This window comes from Protopterus annectens, chromosome 7.part1 (genome assembly GCF_019279795.1).
Source record: "Protopterus annectens isolate FY-2018-M chromosome 7.part1, PAN1.0, whole genome shotgun sequence".
In the NCBI taxonomy this organism is placed as follows: domain Eukaryota; kingdom Metazoa; phylum Chordata; order Ceratodontiformes; family Protopteridae; genus Protopterus; species Protopterus annectens.
In genome coordinates, this window is record NC_056740.1 from 395,458,538 (window position 1) to 395,485,956 (window position 27,419).

Genomic DNA, 27,419 nt, shown 5'->3' on the forward strand with positions numbered 1-27,419 from the left:
TATATACTGTTGATAATCAATATCTTGTTATTGTATTAAAGCCGACAACCTGTAATGTTTACTATTGCTTCAACTTTGTGTCTCTATTTATCTTGTACATGATGTGGAGCGTTTCTCTCTGGGCTTCCGCTGAAAAAGGACCTGTGTCCAGTCAGAATTTCCCGGTAAACAAATGTAAATAAATAAAAACCCCTTTCAGTAAAGGCCTTCAGAGAAAAGCTCCGCACAAATACAAGAAGAAATTCTACACAGATGCATTGACAAATATATACTGATCAAATAATTCACCAACTGAGTAGATCTATATAAATGGTGAAGGAGGGAAAAGAATTATAGGTCAGCCATGGGGTCACGAAGGAAAAGAATTATAGGTCAGCCATGGGGTCACGAAGGAAAAGAATTATAGGTCAGCCATGGGGTCACGAAGGAAAATAAGGAAAAAGCACTTGTCAGCGATTTAACAAGTGCCCTACTATAAGCTATAATTCTGTGGAAATAATGCAATGCCAAAGGATATGGTGGTCAGCCTCTCTGATATCCTGTCTTACATGCATTGGTGATTTGTTTTTGCATGCAAAGGCAGAGCACTGTAACACAAAACTGGAAACTCTTGCATTACTGCCTTACATCTTATTCCATTCAAATGAACAATAATAAGAAGTTATGTACCTACCATACTCCATATGTTGTTTCTTCTCTTCTCTCTTTCTTTCTTTGGGAGAGTCACTTTTACCAGCTGCGAGCAGCCCCCATATCCCATGATGCATGCATAAAGTACAGATCTCTCGTGATGATGACAAAGGGCAATAGCACAGCATAAAACACTTCAAAGGAAGAAAGAAAACTTACAGGATGGAAGAGGACCAGGTCTGAATGGTCTTCAGCATAATATTTTTATAGAAAGGGTCTGTCAGGGGGGGGGAAGGAGGGGGAGGGTCAAGAAGAAAGGAGAAGACTAACTGTGGGCGATATAGTATAGGTATATGTACCAAACTTCTTAATGTTGCTGTCATCAATCTTCTATGATGGACTCCGTCCCTAGCACCTCTCACCTCATCCTGGGTGGGGACATGGACTAGACTCTGAGGAGAAGCAAAACTGGCTCTGTGGGCCAGTCCAAAGTCTTGCCCAAGTGGGAAAAAAAATGGTGGAGGAAGTATGGCCTGCTGGCAACAGTGGCCCAGCGAAAAAGAGTCTGGCTTGAAGGCTGTAGAAGTAGCTAGTTCCCTAGTTGAATGTGGTTTTGAGCACTGCTTTCCTTGAGCAGATAAATTTCAGAGATGACCAAGAAAATCCAGAAGACAAGGTCACTTTTTAGAGACAAGGAGCCTTTCCAGACTTATCCCTTATATCTTAAAAAATAAATCAGATCAGAGTTGATTTTTGTTCTGTCCAAATAATATCTGTCCAAATGATATCTGAGTTCAAGATAATATAGTATTTGTTCGGCTCTGTCTGAATAGTTTAAACAAATAATTTGGGATAAATTCATGGATTAGTTTGGATTAATTAGAACCTTAGGTGAGGCTAAAATTAGGTGATACTCTGTCTGATACTCTTCAAAAATGAAAAACCAAATGAGTGTATGAAGATGAGAGCATGAATGGCAAGAAGACACACCATAGCCACTAAACATATCCATTAGAGAATCAGATTTTCCAGAAACATTTACAAAAAAAGGGGAAAGGAAGGGAAAGTCCAAGGATGTCAGCGCAAATTTGAGGAGGACTTCAAGGAGGAGGATTCTGATCTGGAGGCTAAGGAGGGAAAAGGCCTTTCAAAGAAGGCCTACATATTGTGGGACCCTATCCCGACATGAAAGTTCGAGATAGCAGCGAATTGAACAGAGATCAGGAAGAAGAACTGCCTGACTGTGGAAGAAGAGAGGAGCCTGCAGCTAAGAGGGAACAGGCTGCTGAAGATCAGGATTGAAGAAGGGCAGGCAATAAGAGAAATGCTTCCATAAAGATTACCATTATAAAGGTTAGAGCATCCAGAAAAATTATGATGTAAAGAGGATTTGTTGTCTCTCAGCAGGTCCTCTCCTAAGGAAGGAAGTGAGCAAGGAAGCCGAGGGAAGGAAGGGGAGCAGACCGTGCAGGAAGCCGAGCACCCGGAGCAGGGATCTGCCCGGTGTCCAGATGCTACGGGCTGCAGAAAGGTGATTTATGAAGACCAGGCAACCAAAAAAGTTTTAGAGGCCAGTAAAGAGCAATGAGAATCAATTTGCCGAGGCCAGGTTGCTTTCTCCATGGTCAAAGGATCCAGAGGAGCTGAGTGAGGATGGAAAAAGAAGTCCAAAAGATCAGGGGGCCAATCCTGGGCCCTGAAGGGCCTGGAAAGAGGGGCTGGAGAGAGAGGGAGTCTGGGAGAAGAGCCTTGTAGCAAAGATCGCAGATTGGACGAGAGAGAACCAGATTCCATCAAAATCCGCTCTAGATTGTTTATATAATTCACTCTGTGTGGTATGAGAATAGTGAGCATGAGAATCCGCTATAATGTTCTGTGAGATCAGGTTGGCTAATTACCAGAAACCTCGCGATGAGAGGAGATTGCCCATTGCTATAGTCTGAGCGCGATCGACACAAGGGGTAGGACTTGAATCTGGCTGTGTTTGTTGATTTACTGAAATTAGTTGAGCTACTGACATGTTGTGGTGTTGTCTTACTATGAAGTCGTTGACGAGAAGCAACGTTAAAAAAGGTTGCCCTCATCTCCCAGACATGTGCACCAGGACATTTCTTTGCAGGCTGCCATCTCATGAACCATCCTGCTTGATAATGACCCCCACATGACAAGGGAGGTGACCCGTGGACACCAGGTACCGTGATGAGGCATCAGCGTTCGTCGGTGAACCTGGGGGTGGTGAGATGAACCTGGTTGGTGAAGATGGAATCTGTGTCACCAGTCTGCAAATCTGTGTCACCAATTGCAAATCTGTGTGTTGACCATCTGAAGAAGAGTGCTGTGTGAAAGTGGTCCCAGTGGAAGAACATCAATGGAAGAAGAGTGAGGCTTCGCAGCTCAGAAGAATTCCATGAGACACTTCTGGCCTGGTGGAATGAACTGACATGACTGTTCTTGTCTGAAACTGAATGTCTGAAAGGACTTTGTGACATATGAACTGTGTGATCTGTAAGGCCTATGAAAGTAATAACTCGAGTTAGCGATATGCCTTTAGGTCAAGTTAATCGACATGCCCAAAAGAGTACATAGTTTATTGTGTAATCTTTATCTTGAATAAGTTGATGAGATAAGGTGGTGCCTGAGAGTGGTGGAAAGGAGATACCTGACACCTGAATCCTTGGGAAGTCGTCGAGAGATACGGAAACACCTGGACCTTGGTGCGTCTCTGGGAGCCCGTGACCCAACCATGGTGGGCCCTCAATTTGGCTGTGGTGAACAGCCTTAAACTGCTCCCCCAGCCCTGGAGAACACTGTGGATTTGGATGATGATACTGCCCTGAAATCTGATTGATTTGACTGAAGTTGTCCTTCTGTAAGAATCCAGAATTGATCGAAGAGGACCATTCGAATCTTGTCTTCTTCAAGACAGACTGAGTTGAGTCTGAAGAGTGACCATTTGAATCTTGTCTTCCCTCACAGGACCTTGTTGAGAACTTTTCTTTCCAATATGGCTTGAGCTGTCTGTTGTTTTTGGCTGAATGGCCTTGCAGAGAGTAGGGTCTCTCTCTAACTCAATTTCCTTAGACCTAGTGGGACATCTGGAAGGGAATTTTTGGGGTAGAAAGAACATCCTCAAAGGAATTATGATGAATGGATCTTGAGGGGACTGTCTAGATTCAATTCTTGAGTGAGGGAAATTACTTGTGATAAATGGATGATAATCTTGCTGATCTTGTCTTGGAGGGACATCTCTTTTGTACTTCAGGGTAATCTTCTTCGCTTGCCTCAGTAGGCCTCGCCGACCGGTTCTTCAGGGGAGGGCGGCGTCAGTTGGGCTTGAATCGCGACATCAGGAGAATCCTCGGAAGAGGGGAAATTCCCAGGAAACCTGAGGCGGAGGATCTCTGGGTCCTGGTAGCAAGAGAAGAGAAGTGGCAGAGATGTCACACTATAGAGGAGCTAAGGCTAAGGAACAGAACTGATGCTGGTGGCCAGTGGCCAGCAGCACACACTTCACCTCTCCTCTCCCCCCCCCCGGGAGGCGGAGAGAAAAGAGCTAGAAAGCTAGGAACCAGGGACCACCCGAAGAAGTCCGAAGCCGAGATGAACCCAGCCAAGCTCACCAGGGCGGAGGGCTCAAAGGGAAAGCGGGGAGGTTGGATCAACCTCGCCACCTCACCCCAGACCAGGAGACACCCAGCCCTCTCCCGATCCCTCCAAGAGGGAAGAGAGAGGGGAGAGAGAAGAAGAGGAAGGGGAAAGGGGTCCCTCACCTCAAAATCAACTTATTTTCTCTTTCCTGCAGGACTCTCTGGCTGAAAGAATGACATATAGCACAGTCCTGCAGGTGAAGAGGCCCCAGCTAATAGGTAATAAGAAAGTGTGTGACCGCCTGTCAGAGTTTTTTTTCACGACGGACACTCACACTTCTTAAACCTGAGACCTTTTTTCTTTTTTCATGAGACAACACAGACACACACACCAGTCAAAAAATTAAATTTAATAAATATAATAACTGAAAACACAACACACACACACCACAGGGGGGGGGGGGATGGGTGAAAAAAAAACTAAAAATAAGAGAAGAGAAGAGATTTTCTGTCAGAAAATAAAAAAAAAAAAAAATAAAACAACTAATAAAGTTTTTTTTTTAGGGCTAAAAAAAAAAAAGTAGCAAATCACCTTACCAGCTGCTGGTAGGACCTCATCAGCATCAGCTGGCGAGCGAGATCTGGGTACTTACCCTTGCATCATGGGATATGGGGCTGCCTCGAGGCTGAGTAAAGTGACAAGCAAGAATGAAGGCGAGATTGACAACTTAACATCCTGCTTTTACCTGTACAAACCAATAAATACTACTGGAGGATCTATATTAGATCACCGAACGCTTAGGTAAGCGAACGGTGATTAATCGACCCCATGTAAGCGAAAGCTTACAAAACCGAACTGTCAGAACAGCTATTTTTTTCGAAGGGGAAAAAAAAAAAAAAAAAAAAAAGCAGCACATTAAAACATGAGATTAAGTGGGGGGCTGTGCCCCCCCCCCACTTAAATATACCAACTCCGAGAGCGCACTACAGTGCCGAAAACAGCAAGGTACCGAAGCGGCCAAGCAAATTCTTTCCCAGGGAAAGAATTCGCTTACATGCCTCTGATATTTTGCAGTTTCGGTTTTGTCAGTTCGACCAAGACGCATGTGAAAACATGCATCTTCGGTCTGCTGATAGGAACCCCTAGTGGAGGGTGAAATAAGGGTTCGGTTTGGACATGATGGGTGGACAACACTACAGGCATCTTCTGATGTTGTTAGGGTGGACTTCAGTGCATGGATCATGATGTTTGTGATATATTCAAACTGAGAGACACACAAATACACCCCTACCCATATTCATTCACATATGCTTGTATTCCCACATACTACCTGAAGGGCAACTATGTGATCAATTGCATGTTTGTACTTACGGTCCCCATAGAAACAGTACAGCTCACCTTCATGTAGCAGAAGAAAAGCCTGTAGTAATGCTGGTCAGCTGATGAAGAAGCATCAACCGCATTTCAAGTATTTATTAGTTAATAGCAAAGTTCTTACACCTTTCAAACACTGCCGAAGATGTCTTGCGCGATATGCGTTTACAGTACTTCCTTTTTTGTTAAACATGAAAACGAGATATCCACAGACATAACTGAAAAATGTCACTTGAAGGCTGGATATAGTAGAATATTGATATTTTCAGACAAGCTTAAGAAACTAAAAGTAACTATTGTACCATCCAAAGAAATAATGACATTCCAGCAAAACATAGAGGTCAACAGCTTTAGTGGCACACAAATTGCCTTTTTTGTAACTATTTACCAAAAGTGCTCACTGTAGCCCTTCAAGTTACACTGCTCCTGGACCTAGGGGATCCATTCGCATTTGCATTACTCATGGAAACCAGATGGTGGTAGGATTAGACTTCCACATAAATGGAAGTACACTCCACATACACTGCAAAATATGTATTCAATCAGGTGTTCTATCACCATGCAAGCTTATCCAACTTACCATACTCACAGCCTCACCAGTAAAACCACTGCAAGAACACTTTTACCTCACATACATCTGTCAGAAACATTGCAATTTGCAAGGACTCCTAATAAGTAAATGCAGATGATAAAAGCAAGAATAAAATGGGCTATGTATCTATGATAATATACACTGCAAGGACTAGATCAAAACCTACTCATTTAAAATAAAAAAAAGATTACCTCATAAGAAAGTATGGGCCAGAACAAAAACAGGGCTTTATATAGCTGCAATAACATTTTCCTCATAACAAAAACATTAATACCACCAAGTACGCAGCTTCTCTCAGTGCTACAGACAAAAGTTTGAACCCAGATGTGGAAGAGTTAAGACAATGGAAATCAAGTGTTTCAATTTTTTTAAGAATTAACAGCTGGTAAAAATCGAATATGTTGTTTGGTTCTTTCTTAATGAAAGACTGAATCTGTACAGGTAAAATCTAACTTTTTATTTTAGCCCTTTTCTAATGAAACACTGGACCAGTATTAACGCTGTCTGAAGCCTATGCTCCACACCAGGGTGGATTATACTCTATTAAAAATTTGTGCAACATTTCACAAATTACTATACCAATTTTGCTTTAGAAACCTTGAAGCTAGCAAAAGTATGAACAGCATTTGAGTTAAAATACAGAATGGTAACAAATTCTACAAATAAATTTAAAATCTCTCTTTGTTCTGCAGCAACATTTGTTGAGAAGTATGCTGTGTTAATTGGTAGGGTAGCTACACAGCAAAAGGAACCACAATTAAGAAAGACTTTGCATTTTCATCTGTTAGGCAAAAGCGCTCAAGTGCATTCTGCTTGTGTTTCCTTTTATGGGATTTTTATTTTAGTTTTCAATTCATACACACCGACTGTGCAAGGAGTATGGTTTTAGGACTTAGGTTAGCTTATTACTTGAAATGTCAACTATACAAACAATACGAATCTGTAAGTAAATTATAACTGAAAAAATAAGGCATATTTGCCACCACTGGGGAAGTACGGATCACATGACCCTGATTACAACACAGTAAAAGCTATTTGATATTTTTATCTAAAGTGAGCAGATCACTGAACAGCCATAAGAAGCAGATACAGACATTATCTATAGGAGACTACAGCTCCTAACGTGCTTTGTGAAAGACGGCACAAAACTCCCACATGGCTGCACAGGTGACATCCAGTTCTACCAGTCTCCTATGCAGAGAGCTGAGATTATTTCAGATGCTGACAATCTTTCAGGACTTATATTATGCAGTGGATGGTTAGATGATACAGAAACTCCATGCTGGGGGGGGACTCTCTGAGGTAGCGCACATGCACACACAGGTGGTCCAGAAAACTTGAAGATTTTCATAGTGGAATGTTCTTAATATTTAAAAGGTGCTGTTGATAGAAACCAAAAGTATGCTTATCTAGAAAACCCTGAGGTGTACAAAACCCTTTTTTTCCTCCTTTGCATCTTCATTTTTTGATGTGCAACCTATTTAACAAGAGAAACAATATCAAAGAGGTGTTTCTGAATCTTCTGAGACTTAACAGCAGGAGTAATGTTGAAGCATATAGTACAGTGACAGACGTTCATAGCACCAACAAACAGCCCCTCTGGTGTCTCTCTTGCAATAAAGTTTCATCAGTCACGTGAGCTCACAAGAAGTGTAATCTTCTGCTGGTTATCCAGGCAATCCCTCAGTTTGTCTTCCGTCAAAGACAATCGATGCTCAAGAATGGCCACGGTCTGCAAAATGATATAAAAATATTACAGGTCAATTAAACAAACCATTAAAATCATTTGCAGTAACTAATTTACACCCTGCACGTTTGCATCCTACTTCTGCATGTGCCATTAAATCACACTTCTGAGTTTACAACTTCATTTGTTCAACTGTTTGTTAAATGGAAAGGTAGGCTGGTCCTTTTCCAACATGCTCAGACCACATGGCACACTGAAATTATAAATACTGTCATAAGAACTTTGAATACAGTGTTGTAATCACTCCACATAGAATATCACAGAATAAAGCCAACAAAAGCATAGCAGATGGCAAAAAGAGGAGTGCCCTATGCAATATCAAGTTGAGGAGCAAATCTTCTAATTTTAACACACTGAACTCATTATAGAAGCTTTGTTTAAGTTCTTCATGCTGGTATTGTTGTACGACTTACAAACTACTTACATTGCTGCCATTATAGGGTTTCTAACTAGTGTGTGTTAAATGAACCAACAGCACATTGCAGCTATCAATACCAACCAATATCAGAACTCTCTAGTCAACTATGAACCTATATGAGTGGATGGAGGATCGTAGGTTTGTCCCGGGGATTACTTCCGTGTCACTATTAGACAGAGGCACTGTAAACTAAGCTTTAAAAAGGGCACAGTATACTCAAATCAAGGGGTGGCGTAAGCCAAATACAATCGGGCTAGGCTTATAAATGTCCCAGGGCAGATAGCCTAGTATGAACCTATGAACCAATTCATCATTTTTCTACTTCTACTGTGCTATCGGTCCACTGACCAGATCAAACAGCACAGCACAACTAGAAAAAACAGAGCAAGAGCACAACTGCCTTTGCTATTGGTCCATTTTTCTAGCTGCACTGTACTGTTGGCAAAAGTGTGAACTAAAACTGGAATGCTCCATCAAATGCTGAGAGGTATGTCATGCACACAACATCATCATCATAGATTAAGTAGTTTTTGGTACAAACAAGAAAGTATACATAACATCTCCACACAATTTATATATAAACCAGAGTTTGCAAATGTACAGTAGAAGGAGACTATCCCTATAAACAGATAAAGGGCTATAATACGTTTACAACATTAAATAACAGTACATATTTAACGTGTACTCTGTGTTTACAACATTAAATAACGGTACATATTTAACGTGTACTCTGTGTTTACAACATTAAACAGTACATATTTAATGTATACTCTGTGTTTACAACATTAAATAACAGTACATATTTAACGTGTACCCTGTGTTTACAACATTAAATAACAGTACATATTTAACATGTACTCTGTGTTTACAAGATTAAATAACAGTACATATTTAACGTGTACTCTGTGTTTACAACATTAAATAACAGTACATATTTAACGTGTACTCTGTGTTTACAACATTAAATAACGGTACATATTTAATGTGTACTCTGTTACCATTTTCTTTGTAACACTGACAAATATAACATGAAAATAAATGCTTTGCAAGTCTGCAAAGCATATCATTCACTCCCGATCTAGTCTATCAAGCCATTCCATTCAGTGTTGAGCCAGGATACCTAATTTGCATGCTACTGGTAAGTAATACTGCTGATTTAAGATTTTGAGTCTGTGAACCTTACTGCGGGTAGTTTGGAGGGTTTATTCACAGAGTTTAAGGCAGCTATCAGCACTGTGTAATCTGATTTGGGTGCTACCAAGTTCAGTTACCTAGCTCTTCCAGACTCCGTGAGGAATATGTTATGTTAGTCTATTATGCACTTTAAGCTGCTTTAAAACTTTATCAAAAGTCATCCTTATATACAGTCTAAAAAATGGGTGTGGGATTGAGCGAACACCCCCCCCCCCCATTTAGACTTATTAACCATATGAATCAGCTGCCACAGTGAGTCCGTGTGTGACCCGACCGTCTTGCTTAGAGTTTAGTAGTAAGATCATTACTGGTCAGTCCCGACCCACACACATTACCTTCTGCAATTTCTGAGCTTCTATTTCCCTTGAGTATAATCATATCACGTAGCTGCTTCATGGATTCATAGGTGTTTACTAGTCTAATCACCACAAAGGCATTTTTAAGTGCAGCCATGCATCCCAAATCTCTAACAAGTTCTGATACCCTTGATAAGTGTAAGCAGAGGGTAGGGAGATGAATGATACATTTACAACCAGGGGCCTTGGAGATGAACCGTTTACAGGCTGCCTGTGTCCATTAGAGACAGAGGTGCCAAACCAGGGATAAATTTCCTCTTCCCCATTCAATTGTCCAAGCTGCTCTTGATTTGGGTTAGGGAGGAACTCTGCTTCACATGTATGTGGAGCCTGTTCCATAGATAGTCTCTGGGATACATACCTGTCTCTCCAGCATGACCTATTTATATCATAGGCAATGCTGAAGTCTTTAGAATGGGGTAATTCTGATGCTGCTTGTTTTGTGGATATGCAGGAAGTCCATCAGAGTGGGGTCTGACAATGCCCCGTATGCCAGGCATAGCTCTCCCCTCAAAAGCCTGTAGGAGATAGGGACAGGACCTTGAGGCAATCTGCATAGGATATTTTACTTACACTCTGTATTCTTTTAGTGAGGAACCTCTGTGGAGATTCCAATTGTTGGATATGCCTGGTTAGGCACATACCAAAGGGGGCACTGTAATCAATGATAGGTCTGATAAATGCCAAATACAGTGGTACAATGACTTCCTTGGACTTAGATGCCATAACTATGTTTATAAGATGTGCAACATAGAATGATTTCCTCACTACTACAGACACGTGATGGTCAAAGGCTAGATTACAATCTGTGTGTCCCTAAGTCCCTGACTACTGGGTCAACTCTAAGGGTTGTGTTATCAATATGATAGTGACCATGGGTGGATGACTTCCCAGAGGATACTATTATGCATTGCTTGGCATTTAATTTTAGTCCATGGCTCTGACACCAGGTGTTTGTCTGTGTCTGCCCCTCTTGGAGAACATCTGTGTCAATGTGGGATTCAATGACAGCTCCTGATTTGCAATCATCTGCAAATTTAGTCAGCCAGAGACCAATGACATTGGTACTGACTTCACTGAAGTAAATGCTAAAAAGGAGTGATCCCAGGACTGATCCCTGAGGGACTCCACTTGTGACTGACCTCTTTGTAGAGGTGGACTCTCCAATTCTAACGTCCTGGGTCCTGTCTATGAGCCAGTTGGCTATCCACTGGGTGACATACGAGTCTGTACCTAACATTTTCAGTCTGTCATAAATGCCCTAGTTGGGTATTGTGTCAAATGCCTTGGCCAGGTCAAGGTAGGCAGTGTGAACCATTTTTCCCTGATCCATTGCTTTAGTTACCTTCTCAAAGCAGTCCACCAGGTTGAGTAGGCATAATCTGCCCTTGACTAAACCAAACTGGGTTGGGTCCAGTGTCTGGAGGTTTACTGTATCTCTACTGATCATTTCCATGATAATTCTTTCCATGGCTTTACATATAAGACTTGAGACTTATGGGTCTGTAGTTTCCAGGGTCTGTAGATGGCCTACCTTTGTGCGGAGGGATGACTTGCATTCGTAATAATCATTAGTTCCAGTAAGGTCAGGGCTAGCTCACTAATAAACAGTGAAAATATTATGTGCCCTAGTCCTTAGCTGTGTGTAGTCCCATCTTAATGGTTCCTACAACTGATCCTAACAGAAACTTTACCAACATAACATGGGGTCTACAAAAGGCAATAATGGTAAATGTGCATCTTATGTGCATCTAAAATGGGTTTATTTTTAAAGAAAACTGTCAAGCTCAGAAAAAAAAAAAAAACTTTCATCCACATGTAAACTGTCGATGTCCACTCAAAACATTTTTTTCCCTAGCAAATAATGTCTCAGTACACCTGCCCTCTTTCTGTACTGCATGGCAGTAAAAACTGGATCTGAAGAAGTCTACACAGATGAAAGTACTTAGGTTCATAGGTTTATACTAGGCTATCTGCCCTAAGGCATTATAAAGCCCTAGCCAAGTTTTTGTTGTGGCTTACACCCTTATATTAAAAATACTGTGCCCATTGGTTTGTTGTTTGCCTGTCCCAGCATGACACAGAGATGATTCCCGGGTAAAACCTCGATCTCCCATCCACTGGTCAAGACTTCTGAACAGAGCCATCGAGGTGCTCTGCCTCACATGGACTGGGATTTTGTTTTACAACATGGGGAGTCTCTTGGTGTGACAAATCTATCCCCAGCATGTCCTATATTATCCGTGCTAAAGTTTAGTGTCGCTTTGCTCTGGTGGATCTGGGATTTTTTTTTTGGAGGTGGAGCATTGTCCGTAATTTGGCATGGGCATGGGCCTGTCATATCGGGTCACCTCACCTCTCAGGCGACGGTATGAGCTGAGTAGAGCTCAGGAGGGTCTTCAGTGGCAGTTGATATGTTTTTGAAGTCCTTTGAGATTTTTTGATTTGAACTCCTTTTGGTGAGGGTCTTGCTGCAGGATGGGGGTGAATGGGCATTGAATGGGCATTTCCTGAATGGTGAGGTCTGATAAGATAAGTACAGGGAACAATGACCTCCAGGGATCTGCGATCCTCCTCCACCATGTCAGTGAATCAATAGAAGAGGTTAGCAACACCACTTTAGCAATGTGGTGTCAAAGTCAAACTGTCAACTAATGTCCCAGCCCCTGGGACCTCTTCTTAATGCCTAACAGGATTTATGGTCTTAGTGGGTTTACCTTGTTGTTTTTCTATTATGACTAGACATACATTTTGGCTTAACTTCAGGCCATGGCTCTGGCGCCAGTTCAGTAACGTGAAGACCCTCTGAAGGATATTATCAGTTTGTGTGGATTCCACTATGGGATTTCTGTAGTTCTGCAGGCTTTGTCAATATGCCACCCTCACTTCCCCTGTCCTATCATTCAGATGCGTCTGAGGGTTTTGCCTTGACAGGGGGGAAGGGGAGACAACTGACAGGGGGCCCGAATGACTTCCCTGTGGGACTCTTCAGTAAATAACAACAGCTGAGTCCAATGTCCCAACCCTATCTTTGTTTGCTGTCCTTTATGTGACATATGTTATATCTTTAAGTGACCAGGCTTGTTAAACATGGGCGGTATTGTTTTCTGACGTGAAATTGCAAGGTCAAGGTAGGCTGCTTTTACCTTTTCCAAGCCACATGGTATGGACTGCCTTTGAGGAAATCAGATCAATTACAAACTGCCTGATGCCTGCGAAGAAGCCAAATGGGTCCCCATGTCTAGCACACAGCAGGTCAGGTTTGGCGGTCCAATGCTGTGTTTTCCATATCTTTGCTTTTCCTCACGCCATTATTTATGGGGGGTAGCTACACGGTACTGGGATGATTATCTCTCTCCCATTAAAACCTATAAAAGGAAAGATCTGGGGTCAGTCACTTTTTTTTTTTTACATTGGAGGATTTAGAACTCTATTTTGTTTTTAAAAATAAAATTATTTCGATGGAGGGATATATTTACATACCTGGATTCTCGAAAATCCTGTAATGGAATTTCGGTTTGTTCTGAAGCAAACTCCCTGTATATGGCCAGGTTGGATTGGAATTACTGGTATCCCCACATGTGGGTGACCTTTGATTGTGTGTCTTAAAAATATAGGACTGTTACAAAAATTCTGGGTAATGTAGATAAGTTTTATGAAAAGCGTGCAGATTCTGAAAGCTATTGTCTACCAAGCAAATGATTGAAAGCTTGAAACCATATGGATCCCCAAGAACGCATTACAGGAGTTTGTCGGTGAGACTTCTGGTACAACATCTAATGGATGAACAGCATCTTTCATGTCTCCCAACCATCTTCAAATTTAAATTTCATATTTAGCATAATTACCATCCAAATTTCGCAGTTCATCAGAACTAAGTGCTGTTTTTGATGGCAAGGAATAACAGTTCTGTGGCTGGTTAATACAGTTATTAAAGCTTTCTTGCAACCAGCATTATAGACCATCACCACCGAGAACTTAGTGTATGACATAGCTGAACTGACATGTATAACTGAACCAAGTCGATTCCGAAGAGGGGACCCATCTACTACAGAAAGAGGAAGTGCGCTGCTGGACTTCAAAGAGCTGTCATGTAGGCAACAGAAGAAAGTCATTTGGTAAGATTTAAGTTTTTACCCCGCTGCCTGAAAATCATCAAACCCGAGACTACCACGTCTATGGAACAGGGTCCCCCATCCATGTGAAGCAGAGTTCCTCCCTAACCCAATTCAAATGCAACTTGGACAATTGGATGGAAACTGGAAATTCATTCCTGGTTTGGCACCTATGTCTCTAAAGGATACAGGTAACCTGTAAATGGTTCATCTCCCAGGCCCCTGCTTATGCTTATCAAGGGTATCAGAACTTGTCAGAGATTTGGGATGCATGGCTAGGCTTAAAAAGGCCCTTGTGGTCGTTGGCCTAGTAAACACCTATGGACCATCTCAACTATATCATTATTTTCCACTCACCAGGGCCACAGCTGACAAGAATGGGCTGTCATTTAGAAAGCCATTAGGGGTTGTTACTTTTATTTTTATTTATTTTTTTACAGCCCTAACCACATTGCATATGCCAATAATACTTAGATTTCAATGTAATGTGTCACTCAGGGTGTATCACTTCTACTAGTGAAATAATTCAAGACAATCTTGTCCATCCTTTACCTAGTGCTCCAACAGTGTCTCCATTGTCCACTCACGATACAGCCATAGGAATGTGCACCCTGGGCATGCATGGGACAGCAGCTCCAGGTGTCCATGCTGAGCTGTGTCACTCCTCTCCACCTTCACGTCAGCTCCAGGTGTCCATGCTGAGCTGTGTCACTCCTCTCCACCTTCACGTCAGCTCCAGGTGTCCATGCTGAGCTGTGTCACTCCTCTCCACCTTCACGTCAGCTCCAGGTGTCCATGCTGAGCTGTGTCACTCTTCTCCACCTTCACGTCAGCTCCAGGTGTCCATGCTGAGCTGTGTCACTCCTCTCCACCTTCACTTCAGCTCCAGGTGTCCATGCTGAGCTGTGTCACTCCTCTCCACCTTCACGTCAGCTCCAGGTGTCCATGCTGAGCTGTGTCACTCCTCTCCACCTTCACGTCAGCTCCAGGTGTCCATGCTGAGCTGTGTCACTCTTCTCCACCTTCACGTCAGCTCCAGGTGTCCATGCTGAGCTGTGTCACTCCTCTCCACCTTCACTTCAGCTCCAGGTGTCCATGCTGAGCTGTGTCACTGCTCTCCACCTTCACGTCAGCTCCAGGTGTCCATGCTGAGCTGTGTCACTCCTCTCCACCTTCACGTCAGCTCCAGGTATCCATGCTGAGCTGTGTCACTCCTCTGCACCTTCACGTCAGCTCCAGGTATCCAAGCTGAGCTGTGTCACTCCTCTCCACCTTCATGTCAGTTCCAGGTGTCCATGCTGAGCTGTGTCACTCCTCTCCACCTTCACATCGGCTCCAGATGTCCATGCTGAGCGGTGTCACTCCTTCCACCTTCACGTCAGCTCCAGGTGTCCATGCTGAGCTGTGTCACTGCTCTCCACCTTCACGTCAGCTCCAGGTGTCCATGCTGAGCTGTGTCACTCCTCTCCACCTTCACGTCAGCTCCAGGTATCCATGCTGAGCTGTGTCACTCCTCTCCACCTTCACGTCAGCTCCAGGTGTCCATGCTGAGCTGTGTCACTCCTCTCCACCTTCATGTCAGCTCCAGGTGTCCATGCTGAGCTGTGTCACTGCTCTCCACCTTCACGTCAGCTCCAGGTGTCCATGCTGAGCTGTGTCACTGCTCTCCACCTTCACGTCAGCTCCAGGTGTCCATGCTGAGCTGTGTCACTCCTCTTCACTTTCACGTCAGCTTCAGGTATCCATGCTGAGCTGTGTCACTCCTCCCAAACTTAACGTCAGCTCCAGGTATCCATGCTGAGCTGTGTCGCTCTTCTCCACCTTCACGTCAGCTCCAGGTGTCCATGCTGAGCTGTGTCACTCCTCTCCACCTTCACATCAGCTCCAGGTGACCACACTGAGCTGTGTCACTCCTCGCCACCTTCACGTCAGCTCCAGGTGTCCATGCTGAGCTGTGTCACTCCTCTCCGCCTTCACGTCAGCTCCAGGTGTCCATGCTGAGATGTGTCACTCCTCTCCACCTTCACGTCAGCTCCAGGTGTCAATGCTGAGCTGTGTCACTCCTCTCCACCTTCACATCAGCTACAGGTGTCCATGCTGCTAACTGAACTCCTGGCTTGTAGTCAAGCCTTCATCCATCCATGCCAACACAGCTTCCAGAGCTGTTAGGCAGTTTTTTTTCTGCATGAATAAAGGATTGGCCAGGTGGAATTCTTCTTGGCATGTCAGGCACTTGGGCTACAAGAACTAGAAATGTAAAGTGCCTACTTGCTTAGTTCAATCAGTATGGGGGAAGGCGAAAGAGCCTTGAAACAGGGGATTTGATCCAATGTAAGAACACTGGCATCCCTGACAATTTAGGAGGTAAGAATACAATTTCAGTCTTACAAAGCAGGTTACCAGTGCTACTTGAGAGAGATGTTAGGCAGCTGCAAATCAAACAGGATCACTGTTCATGGAGTCCAAAGTTACCTAAGTGGGATGATTACAAAGTTTCTGTCATATAGGCAGAAAGCAGCAGTCCACAGAGCTGCCTGAGTTATCACTGCACCTTGTTATAAGGGGTCTAATATATTCTTCAACCATTACTTAAATAGTCAGAGCAAATGAAAAAACTGTGACCACAGACACTGCATTTAAAGAATAAAAGCACACTGGTTGTACCCTTCCATAGCACAAGCCCTGTGGGTGGATCTTCCCAGTGTGAGTGTGTGGCTCTCAGAATGTTGGGTGGTAGCATAGTTAAACCTTCATTGTCACTGTAACATTCTGACAGACTCTGTCAGACATTTTGGTTAATTCTATGCATAACGGACAGCTGTTGTACCCCTTTAGATGAGGTCAAAATTTACATGGAAAGGTAGAAACAACTAGCTCTGCCCTCAAAACAATGGACCTCAGATGTTAAGATGATGCTATTTCAGAAATGGTTGTATATCTGTAGTGTGTTAGTCTTATCTCCACCTAAGCAGATTCTGTCTCGGTGGGAGTCTCAAATTTTAAAGATCATATGGTGGCCAATAAAACTTCCTTTCAGAGCAGATAACCATTACTGCTCACTACACAGACACAGGTTAGGTTTGCTAGACTGGAACAAATATGTGAAAGTAGTTCATTTAAGAGTATAGCTGGGCTGGCAAGATGAGGCACAAATTATGCCATGTGAGATGAGAAACAGGAGTTGTGCCTGATTCATGGGTGCTAGTTATTGCCAGATACATTAATGCAGAGAGGCAGAAGATATGCTTACATACATGAAGTTCACGAGATTATACTGAAAAAAGGGATCATACTGGTAAGGTGGAGTTGTTCACTACCCTCACATTGTCAGAAGAGCTTGTAGAACATGAAAATCTTGACCATAAGGGGATATGCTGGACTCTGCATCAAATAGGTTTATGGAGCACATTCCAGCTCTCTAGCCCATAAAGTCTACAGCCCTTTCAAGAGTTAATAAATTCCATATCCCACAAAAAGGCTTCTATTATTTTAAGATGCATCATTTGGTAATAGAGAAGTAATGGAAATGGTTTCACTCATATGAACCTCTAGTGTGTTTAGTTAATGAGGAGGTCACAGATAAAATCTCTAGGAAGGGGTCATTGACTAGGTTAATGTGTGGTATATGATGGAATTAGAAGGTTGGAGAGACCCACAATTTGGTCTGTGTAGGACAGAGTGCTGGGGAGAAGCCTTGTAGAAAAAGATGGAGAGTAAGCTTCTGGTGACATTTCAGAAAGAGGGTACTATCTGTGCATCAATCGATTAATTTGTGGAAATAATGCACGTATACTTTTTGGCACTACACAGAGTAATCTGCATGTCCTCAACTACCCCCTCATGGGCCTTGCATTACAATGTGAATGAAATGGGCACATGGGATATTATGTCCCCAGTGTGTGGAAGGCTGGCAGAATTCTGCAAAGGTGGGCAGCAATGTCAGTAAAAAATCCTCATTGATTTTTCCGAAGAGATGGTACCATGGAAAATTGGATTTGCCAGATTCAGTCTGAGAATATGAAAAAACGTAGTTTAGGTTTTTAGTCTTGGAAGGGTCAATGGAAGAGTGCTTTATCTGCTTCAGTGGCATCCTGTAGAGAATGACCATGTAAGAGTTTTGCCTTAATACCACAGGTAAATCAACCAGGTGGCAGTGCTAGACTGATTCCAGCACACAAAATATCTGCTGGTGCTGCAAAGAAACAGATAATGGAGCTTACAGTGGTTAAGTGTTGTCAGCTTAGCAATAGCTTCCCGCTTTACTTTCAGAAGTATAAAGCAATAAACCACTAATAGAGTAGGCTGGGGCTGATGTTATTCCAAGGATGTAAATTTTGTAGGTTTAATTTCCTAATGATCTAAGTTACTATAAAATGATAAAGGGTTCATAAGTGTGAGCACATATTCAAACCTGCAATTTAAGTAAATTTAACAAAATCAGACAGAAATGTTCCTCTACACTGCATGTTTTAGTCGCAAGGTAAAAAAATAAAAATAAATGGGGAAAACAGTTTGCCAGTGATTGTCAGACTCTGAAGTTTATTTTTTTAATTGCTCCCCTATGACATGCCACTGTTTTTTGCCTATGTGTTATGATCCTACACATGCTGTTCCTTTCACCTGGCTACTTCCATAGCAAGTTAATGGACAGTCCCAGAAATATCATGGTCCCTTTTCTGGGGATCTGGCTTCGCCACATAAATTATAGAGCTGATGAGTGAGAATCCTATAGAGACCAAGAGCCAGGAGATGCCATTTTGTGATACTAGTCGGTAACAATCTATACCCATCCTGTGATACCACTTGGTAACAGACCCTACCCATCCTGCGATACCAGTTGGCAACAATTCCTACCCATCCTGCGATACCAGTCGGTAACTGTCCCTACCCATCTTGCGATACCAGTCAGTAACCGTCCCTACCTATCCTGCGATACCAGTCGGTAACAGTCCCTTATCCATCCTGCGATACCAGTCGGTAACAGTCCCTTATCGATCTTGCAATACTAGTCGGTAACAGTCCCTTATCCATCTTGTGATACTAGTTGGTAACAATCCCTTATCCATCCTGCGGTACCAGTCGGTAACAATCCCTACCCATCCTGTGATACTAGTCGGTAACAATCCCTACCCAGCCTGTGCTACCAGTCGGTAACAATCCCTGCTCATCCTGCGATACCAGCTGGTAACAATCCCTACCCATCCTGCTATAGCAGCTGGTAACAGTCCCTTATCCATCTTGCAATACTAATCAGTAACAATCCCTATCCATCCTGTGGTACCAGTCTGTAACAATACCTACCCATCCTGTGATACCAGTCGGTAACAATCCCTATCCATCCTGCAGTACCAGTCGGTAACAATCCCTACCCATCCTGTGATACTAGTCGGTAACAATCCCTACTCATCCTGTGATACCAGTCGGTAACAATCCCTACCCATCCTGTGATAGCAGTTGGTAACAGTCCCTACTCATCCTACGGTATCAGTCGGTAACAATCCCTACTCATACTACGGTACCAGTCGGTAATGGTCCCTACTCATCCTACGGTACCAGTCGGTAACAGTCCCTACTCATCCTGCGATACCAGTCGGTAACAATCCCTACCCATCCTGTGATAGCAGTTGGTAACAGTCCCTACTCATCCTACGGTACCAGTCGGTAACAGTCCCTACCCATCCTGTGATAGCAGTTGGTAACGGTCCCTACTCATCCTATGGTACCAGTCGGTAACAGTCCCTACTCATCCTGCGATACCAGTCGGTAACAATCCCTACCCATCCTGTGATAGCAGTTGGTAACAATCCCTACTCATCCTACGGTACCAGTCGGTAACGGTCCCTACTCATCCTATGGTAACAGTCCCTACTCATCCTGCGATACCAGTCGGTAACAGTCCCTACTCATCCTACGGTACCAGTCGGTAACAGTCCCTACCCATCTTGCGATACCAGTCAGTAACAGTCCCTATCCTGAAAGAGTGAAGATTAATGACATCTGCATATCTATCGTCCTCCTTTAATGGCACTGCTGAGCCGCAAGGCTTCTACTCCCTCTTTGTGGATGCATAGGGAGTGGTTCTCTGTAATCTTTCCCTGTTTAGGCAGCTGGCCATTAACTGATTCATCCTATCCCCTCCTCTGCCAGTCTTATAAGTGGCTCACATCTGCCCTCAACATCTGGTCACTACCAGCAAAGACAGATGCCCTGCCATCAGGCAGCTCCATAGTCTGGGATTTTTGTAAATTCATCCCGGCCTCAGCTCACACACTCAACTTACAAATCAACTTAAACAAAACCTAAATAACCCTGGTAATGCTCCTTTTCAACCCCAGGCTAACACCATAACTGTAAGCACCAAAACTATTTAATTGACTGCTTACCATTTCAGTGCATCCTAATGCTGGGATATAACATTTTCTGCCTCTGAACCTTTGCTCTGTTCCAAAATACAAGTGTCTCGTATCATTTCTCACTCATTAAGTACTAATTAACTGTTGTACCTTTTTTCATTTAACCACATCTAGCTTAGTACTTTCTCTCTTTCCACCTCCACTTGATCTTTGGCATCAAATCAAAGTACCCACTTTTATTACTCACAAATATCTACTAATTTACTGCAATATATCTTATGTTTGGTGAATGTCAATGAAAGGTGATCACAACATTGCAAGATCTGAATTATGTTCATGCACTTTATTGAAAGTTTTTGTTTAAGCCTACATTTCTATACTGCAATTGTTACCCTATGTGACTTTTATTCTTTGTATTAACGTACGACATTGTATTGAATTGTCTCCTCAGGCCTCGGCTGAAAATGGCGTTTTGTCCAGTCGGACTTTCTCGGTCAGCAAATGGAAATAAGTAAATAAGCAGTTTAAGAGTGAGAAGATGTCATTTCAATAAGACCAACACTAACAGAGCAAAGAAGACAGGGTCTGTAGTCAAACTGTAGGAGCTTCTGGTTTTCTTAAAGGTTATTCATCCACAGGCCAAAATACAAGCAACACAGTAGTACATTCCACACATGGAACAAAATGTATTACTAACATGTGCAGTACTTAATCATATGAAAAGACTGACTAAAAACAGCACAAACAAATCAAACGTGTGTTTCCATTACTGATGATTACTATTTATAGTAGTAGAAATATTTGTATTAGAAAATAAAACAATAACAATTGCATACATGGGGAGGACGCTTCTGGTGGAGGTTGAGTTAGTTCGTTAAAAACTAGAGGCAAATGCAAGGTTTCTGATGAAATAAGGGATTCAGACTCCCTCAGATATTGCATGTATTCATATTTTGAAGTTTTCATAAAAATTATACCACATATCTAACTCATATATCCTACGTTCTGCTCCGGCAACAAACCATAAAGAAGCAGTAAGCTGAGAACTTGTTCAATAGGGAAAATAACGTTAATGGGCTTATGGATTAGCCCATGAATGTGTAAATCATAAATAAAAAAATAGTGAGTAAGCATGTGTCGGTGTGTGTTCACAGGTAAACACACACAAACACGCACACACACCCACATCCCCACACACACATTTTATATATATATATATATATATATATATATATATATATAGAGAGAGAGAGAGAGGCGTACTTAAAATGATCTAAACTCAAAAATATCTAAACACAAAATACTGACAAAAATCTAAACAAAAATATGTAAACAGAAAATATTAAGAGAATTGATGATGTACTACTGAAGGATTCATGCCCTTCCTCCACTGTTGTGTGTAACCTTAGAGTTGGTATATATAATTAGCAGAGGGGTGTTGGGAGTGTAGGGGGCTTGCCCCCCCTCCCTCGCAAAAACATTGGTTTTGGATATAGTTAGATTTTGTTACTATTTCTGAGTTTAGATATGTTTTGTTGATATTTTGTCTTTGGATATTTTATTAGTTTAGATAATTTTAATCAGAGATACACACGCAGCGAGTTAACGACTTAAGTTAAAAAGAAAATCACACTGAAAAATTGGGTGTTAAAAGAGAGCAACATTAAAAATGGAGTGTTGTACTTCAGCAAGATATAATAACTTCATCCAGATCAGTTTACGCAGTGTCTAACAAAGATAAAAGATATGCAGCTGGCTACTTGAGCGGGCCAAGTTCTATATCCTAAAAGAGTATAAACAGGTTATTCTGTCAGTACAGATTTTCTGAAACGTGACACACATCACTAAAGTCTCTTGCCAGAAATATTTGGTACTACAAACTCCAAACACTATTTGGCTTATATAAAACATTACAAGTTTCTCCTACTCAAGTAAACAGCAGGATAGAAATGACAAATTAAAAAACTTTCATGTTGTTTAGAATCAACAGTCTTAGCATTGCACTAAAAATATATATATAATTAAACCTGAAAAACTACAGTGCACTGCATGCTTTGAACTTACAAGGCCAGTATTCATTTACTTTCACTCTGACGACCTTGGGGATACTTCATTGGTGAGGTAATCTAAGGACACTAAAACTCATTTTGGACAAACAATATTTTTATAAAACAGACTTCAAAATGTAGCAGGATCAAGTCACCCTCAAGTCAAAACATTTCACATGACAACTAATTAATTTCCATCAGGTAAACAGTACGTCACAAGTTGCACTTAACTTACCTAGTGAAACTCTGACTACAGAAAAGTAAAATGCTTTTCTTTGTAAGATATTTTCCATTAAAAAAATCTGTAACATGGCTTTAGTCTGACAAATTAGGATAGCAGGTTTTTAAGACTTAATGCACTTTCTCTAGCCACCGAGACTTAACATCCGCATTTAATACGGTCAGTCAGATGGCTTGGTTCATGCACCACTTCCATAGAAATGCACATGCCCTGTGTGGGTGATTCTTACTCAGGCCTATTTCACAGTACCTCTTATATACAACAGTAGCATTTCTAGAAGAACTTATAAATGTACGTGCTCCTCACCGCTACAGAAGCAAGAAAGCAGTGTGCAATGGAATGAATGTATTCTAATCAAAACAATTAAAAAAAAAAAATACAAGCAGTGTCCCACATCATGGAAAAGAGTCAACAACACTTAAATACCCTGAAAACCATACTGTATGTATACACAGTGTGTGTGTGTGTGTGTGTGTGTGTGTGTGTGTGTGTGTGTGTGTGTGTGTGTATATATATATATATATATATATATATATATATATATATATATATATATATATATATATATATATATATATACTAGGCTAATGGTCCTAGGGCCCTTACAAGCCTAGTCAAGTTCTACCATTATTTACATGATCAGCCCCTAATGCCCTTGGCCCAAGAGGGACACAGGTGGAACCCCTGGAGTGAATTTATGGTTACCTATCCAATCATCCAGACTGCATTTGAAGATGGCCAATAAGGTGTTCTATTTGACAAGACATGGGAGTCTGTTCCAAAAAGTGTGGTAACCTCTGGGAGACAAATTTGCCCCTCCAGCAAGTTAAGGTCTTTAGAGTGAGTAACCAGTGTACCATTTGACTTGTGGATATGCAGCATTTCCAATAAAACAGGGTCAGAGTTTGCCTTATATGCAAGGCAGATATTGCCTCTGAGTAGTCTGCATGAAACAGAATAAAGTGACAGTGATTTCAGATGATCCATGCAGGACAGATGCTGAATATGTTGAATTTTCCCTGTAAGGAACCTTTGTGGTTTCTCCAAATGCTGCAGGTGCTTGGAAAGGTACATACCAAAAGGGGCATTATACTCAATTATTGGCCTGATGAGAGAAGAGTACAGAGAGGTAATTTATTTTTTTCTAGAGCACTTCCCTTACTTATGAGATAAGCAATATAACATGCCTTTCTTACCACTGTGGAGACATGGTGATCAAAGGTAAGATTGTTGTCAACCTGTGTGCCCAGGTCTCTCACCAGTGTGTGTTCATAAGGTGCTGCTTTTTTCGCTCTTGGGATGATAATACATTTTTGTTGCATTGAGTTTAAGGCCATAACTTTGGCACCAATCATTTGTTTGTGTAAGACCCTCTTGTAGGATGCTGACATCATTTGGAGATTCTATGACCGCTCCCAGTTGGCAGTCATCAGCAAACGTTGTTAGCCACAGACCTTTATTTTTTCTTGTACTTCAGAGAAATAGATTCCAAACAGTACAGGCCCCACAAGTGATCCCTGTGGAACACCACTGGCTACACGTCTGCTGTTGGAGGTGGATTCCCCTATTTTGACTATGTGTGTTCTAACAGTGAGCCAGTTAGCAACCCATTTAATTATATAAGGGTTGATACCTAGCTGGGGGAGTTTGTCAATGATGCTTGAGTGGGGGATAGTGTCAAAAACCTTGGCCAAGTCTAGGTAGGCTGTATGCACAGATTTCTCCTCATCCAGGGCCTTGGTGACTGTCTTGATGAAGTCCACCAGGTTTAACAGGCATGATCTCCCTTTGACAAATCCAAACTGAGTAGGGCCAAGTGTTTGGAGATTACTTACATCTTTGTTGATAAGGTCCATGATGATTCGCTCCATGACCTTGCAGATAAGGTTAGTCAGGCTAATAGGTCTATAGTTTCTGAGGTCAGTGGAAGCACTCCCTTTGTGCAAGGGAATAACGGTGGCCATTTTCCATTCAGCTGGAACAAAGCCAGTGTTTACACTATGATTGAAGAGAGTACCGAATGGCATTGCTAATTTTAGTTGGAGCCCATGTAGAATGCAGCCTGTACTGTTATCAGGTCCCACAGATGCTGTGTTTGTGGCCTTAGAGAGGGTGTTTATGACCTGCTCTTTAGAGATACAAGGTAGGGGACAGGTGGAAGGGATGTCATGGGGAACATGTGGGGGGGGGGGGGGCAGGGGAAGTGAAGTTTTCACAGAACCTGTCAGCCAACAGGTTAGCTATGTCCAAATGCCCGGTATATGTGGAATCATTAACTACCATTTAAGCACAAATTTGGGCCTTTCCTTTCAGGTTACAGATGTAACTAAGGAATGCCTTATGGTTGTCCTTAGTTAAGGATGCTAAGTTGGATTCATAGTTTGTTTTGGAGGACTTCACAAAAAGTCTTATTTGCTTGTCTACGCTGAGGAGGGAGTGTTTCAACTTTATGGATTGCTCCCGTATCAGTAAGTGTATACAGAGCGAGAGACAAAATGTGCATGTGTGGTGGTGATGGTGGGGTTTCAATTTTATATGAACTTAAGATGAGAGGAAAGTACAAGCTATTGCAACACATTTAACATCTCTCTATATAGTCTGTACACTGGTAACTAATTAAGCAATAATCCACAACTTGGTGTGGGTATATCAGGATTTATCCACAGTTGGTGTGGTTTTATCACAAGGGTGACGCTCAAGTGATCATCAAAGCCAACCATGGGTAAATCCTGATATATCCACACCCAGGAGTAGATTACTGCTATTATACAATTACACATTATTTAAGAAAGAAATTGCTTACTTTTCTTAAATAATGTATTTGTGTAACGGCACTTAAATGTTCCTCCGGATTTTTCCTTACTTACTGATGCACTGCTCATGCATATGGGACTTGCGTTCCCACACTTGCACTCTACATCAGTACAGCGCACAAAAAATACTGGAGAAGAGAGAGTCCCTGTTGCTGTTTTTTTGTATATATTTTTAACTGCCAAGTCTTTCCAAGGGACATGGCTGAAATACAAAGAAAACAAGGCACATTTGTGATACTTTACTTTTGCAGAATGTGCCTGTTTTTCTTGTATTTTGCTATGCCCCTCAGCATATAGCAACAGACAATCTTGTCTGCTGAAGGGTACTTCATCGGCCAGACGTTTTTCTATCGGCATATGCTCGATATACAGTGGGCATGGTGGTTAGGCTGTCCAGTCAGTGTGCTCATTTCTGAATACTAAATGAGAAGTTATTGCATAAGGTGCCATAATTCTGGTGTCTTAGAAACTGCACTCAGATATATTCTCTAATAGACTCCAACCTCTCAGGAACATGTATTCTAGCGTTTCACATTTATCATGATGCAAGACCGAGCACCAGCATTCACACAGGTATAGTAAGAGAACTATCCTTTAACTGTCTGAGGTACTGAGGACCACAACAAAGAAAAAAAAGAGTGAAAAAGGAGTAGAGTTTCATGCTAAAGACATTAACAACAAATGTTCATAGTTTTAAAGTTGTATAAACAACGATGACCAAAACTAGGGAATCAAAACTTCACAAGATTATGGAAATTTACTCTAAACTAACGACAGATGCAGAAGCCACTGACACACTAGTACAAAGAGAAAGGTGCGGACACTGTAGTATTAGAAAGGGAAGGTTAACAAGGGATGCATTACAAAAGTATAGATCTGTATAAATATACTTATCATAAGAGTAGATTTTCAAATCACCTGGGTTATCTGCTGCCCTTCCTGCTCCATCCTGGCTAGGTCTTTCATCAGCAGTCCCTATGAAGATTATTAATGGTCCTGCATCAGCAGTCCATGAACATAACCAGTGCAGATAGGAGCCTTCTTCAGCTCTTCAAACCCCTTGTGATCTTCATAATCCATTGTTTTTAGAACAACATTTTAGCACTATTATAATTATAAGCGGAAGTGGGGCTGTGCAACAAGTCAGGTCATTCACACTTGCAAGCAGTCATTTAAGGAAGAGCAAATCCCTGACTGTTACAAGGCTATATAGCAACTGCCTAAAACTCTCAGTCACAGAGAAATTTTAATGTAAGAAAAATTGTTTAAATTAAACAGTTGAGGCAGCTTTTTGCATTTTTATTTTAATTTAAAGCACTTCCTCTAGTTAACCTAATTAATGACACACTTCTTCTTTCGGCTTTTCCCGGTTAGGAGTCGCCATAACGGATCATCTGTCCGCTCATGATTGGCAGTGGAGTTTTTACGGTGTCGAGTTGCCAGCCCGGCATCCAACCTTCCACAGAAGGCACACACTCATGCCTAGGGCCAATTTTTAGAGTGTCCAACCCACCTACAGCATGTCTTTGGGATGTGGGAGGAAACCGGAGCACCCAGAGGAAACCCACGCGACCACAGGGAGGACATGCAGACTCTGCACAGAAGGCACCCCAGCCGAGAATTGAACCGGAGAACCTCTTGCTGTGAGGTGGCAATGCTAACCACTGCACCACCGCGGCCGCCAGTTAATGACACACTAAATACTGCAAATTCAATACCACAATTAAGCTACATTGTAACAAAAGCACAGGGTGCCTATTCTGTCTTTCAAGTGTTGTAGTCTGACTTGAGGCAACGTACCCCATACAACTAGTTCTGCAGGTGTGAAGTACAAGAGTGCAATTATTATTCCAGGCAAGAATTAGGGGTCTACTTCTAATGATCGAATCCTACTTACCCGACTTTCTTAAGACCAAGACGACTTCACCGACAGCGTATTTAAATTAATTC

At 42.1% G+C, this 27,419-nt stretch overlaps 1 protein-coding gene across 1 annotated transcript in view; it reads right to left on the reverse strand.

Moving 5' to 3' along the window:
- Positions 1-6,620: 6,620 nt before the first annotated feature.
- The window catches only part of POC1A (POC1 centriolar protein A), a 1,972,436-nt gene continuing 1,951,637 nt past the window's right edge, over positions 6,621-27,419 (reverse strand). Inside the window, exon 12 of the mRNA XM_044078845.1 lies at positions 6,621-7,916. Coding sequence (XP_043934780.1) covers positions 7,812-7,916 — 105 coding nt within the window. The 3' untranslated portion in view covers positions 6,621-7,811. The remainder of the gene's footprint in view (positions 7,917-27,419) is intronic.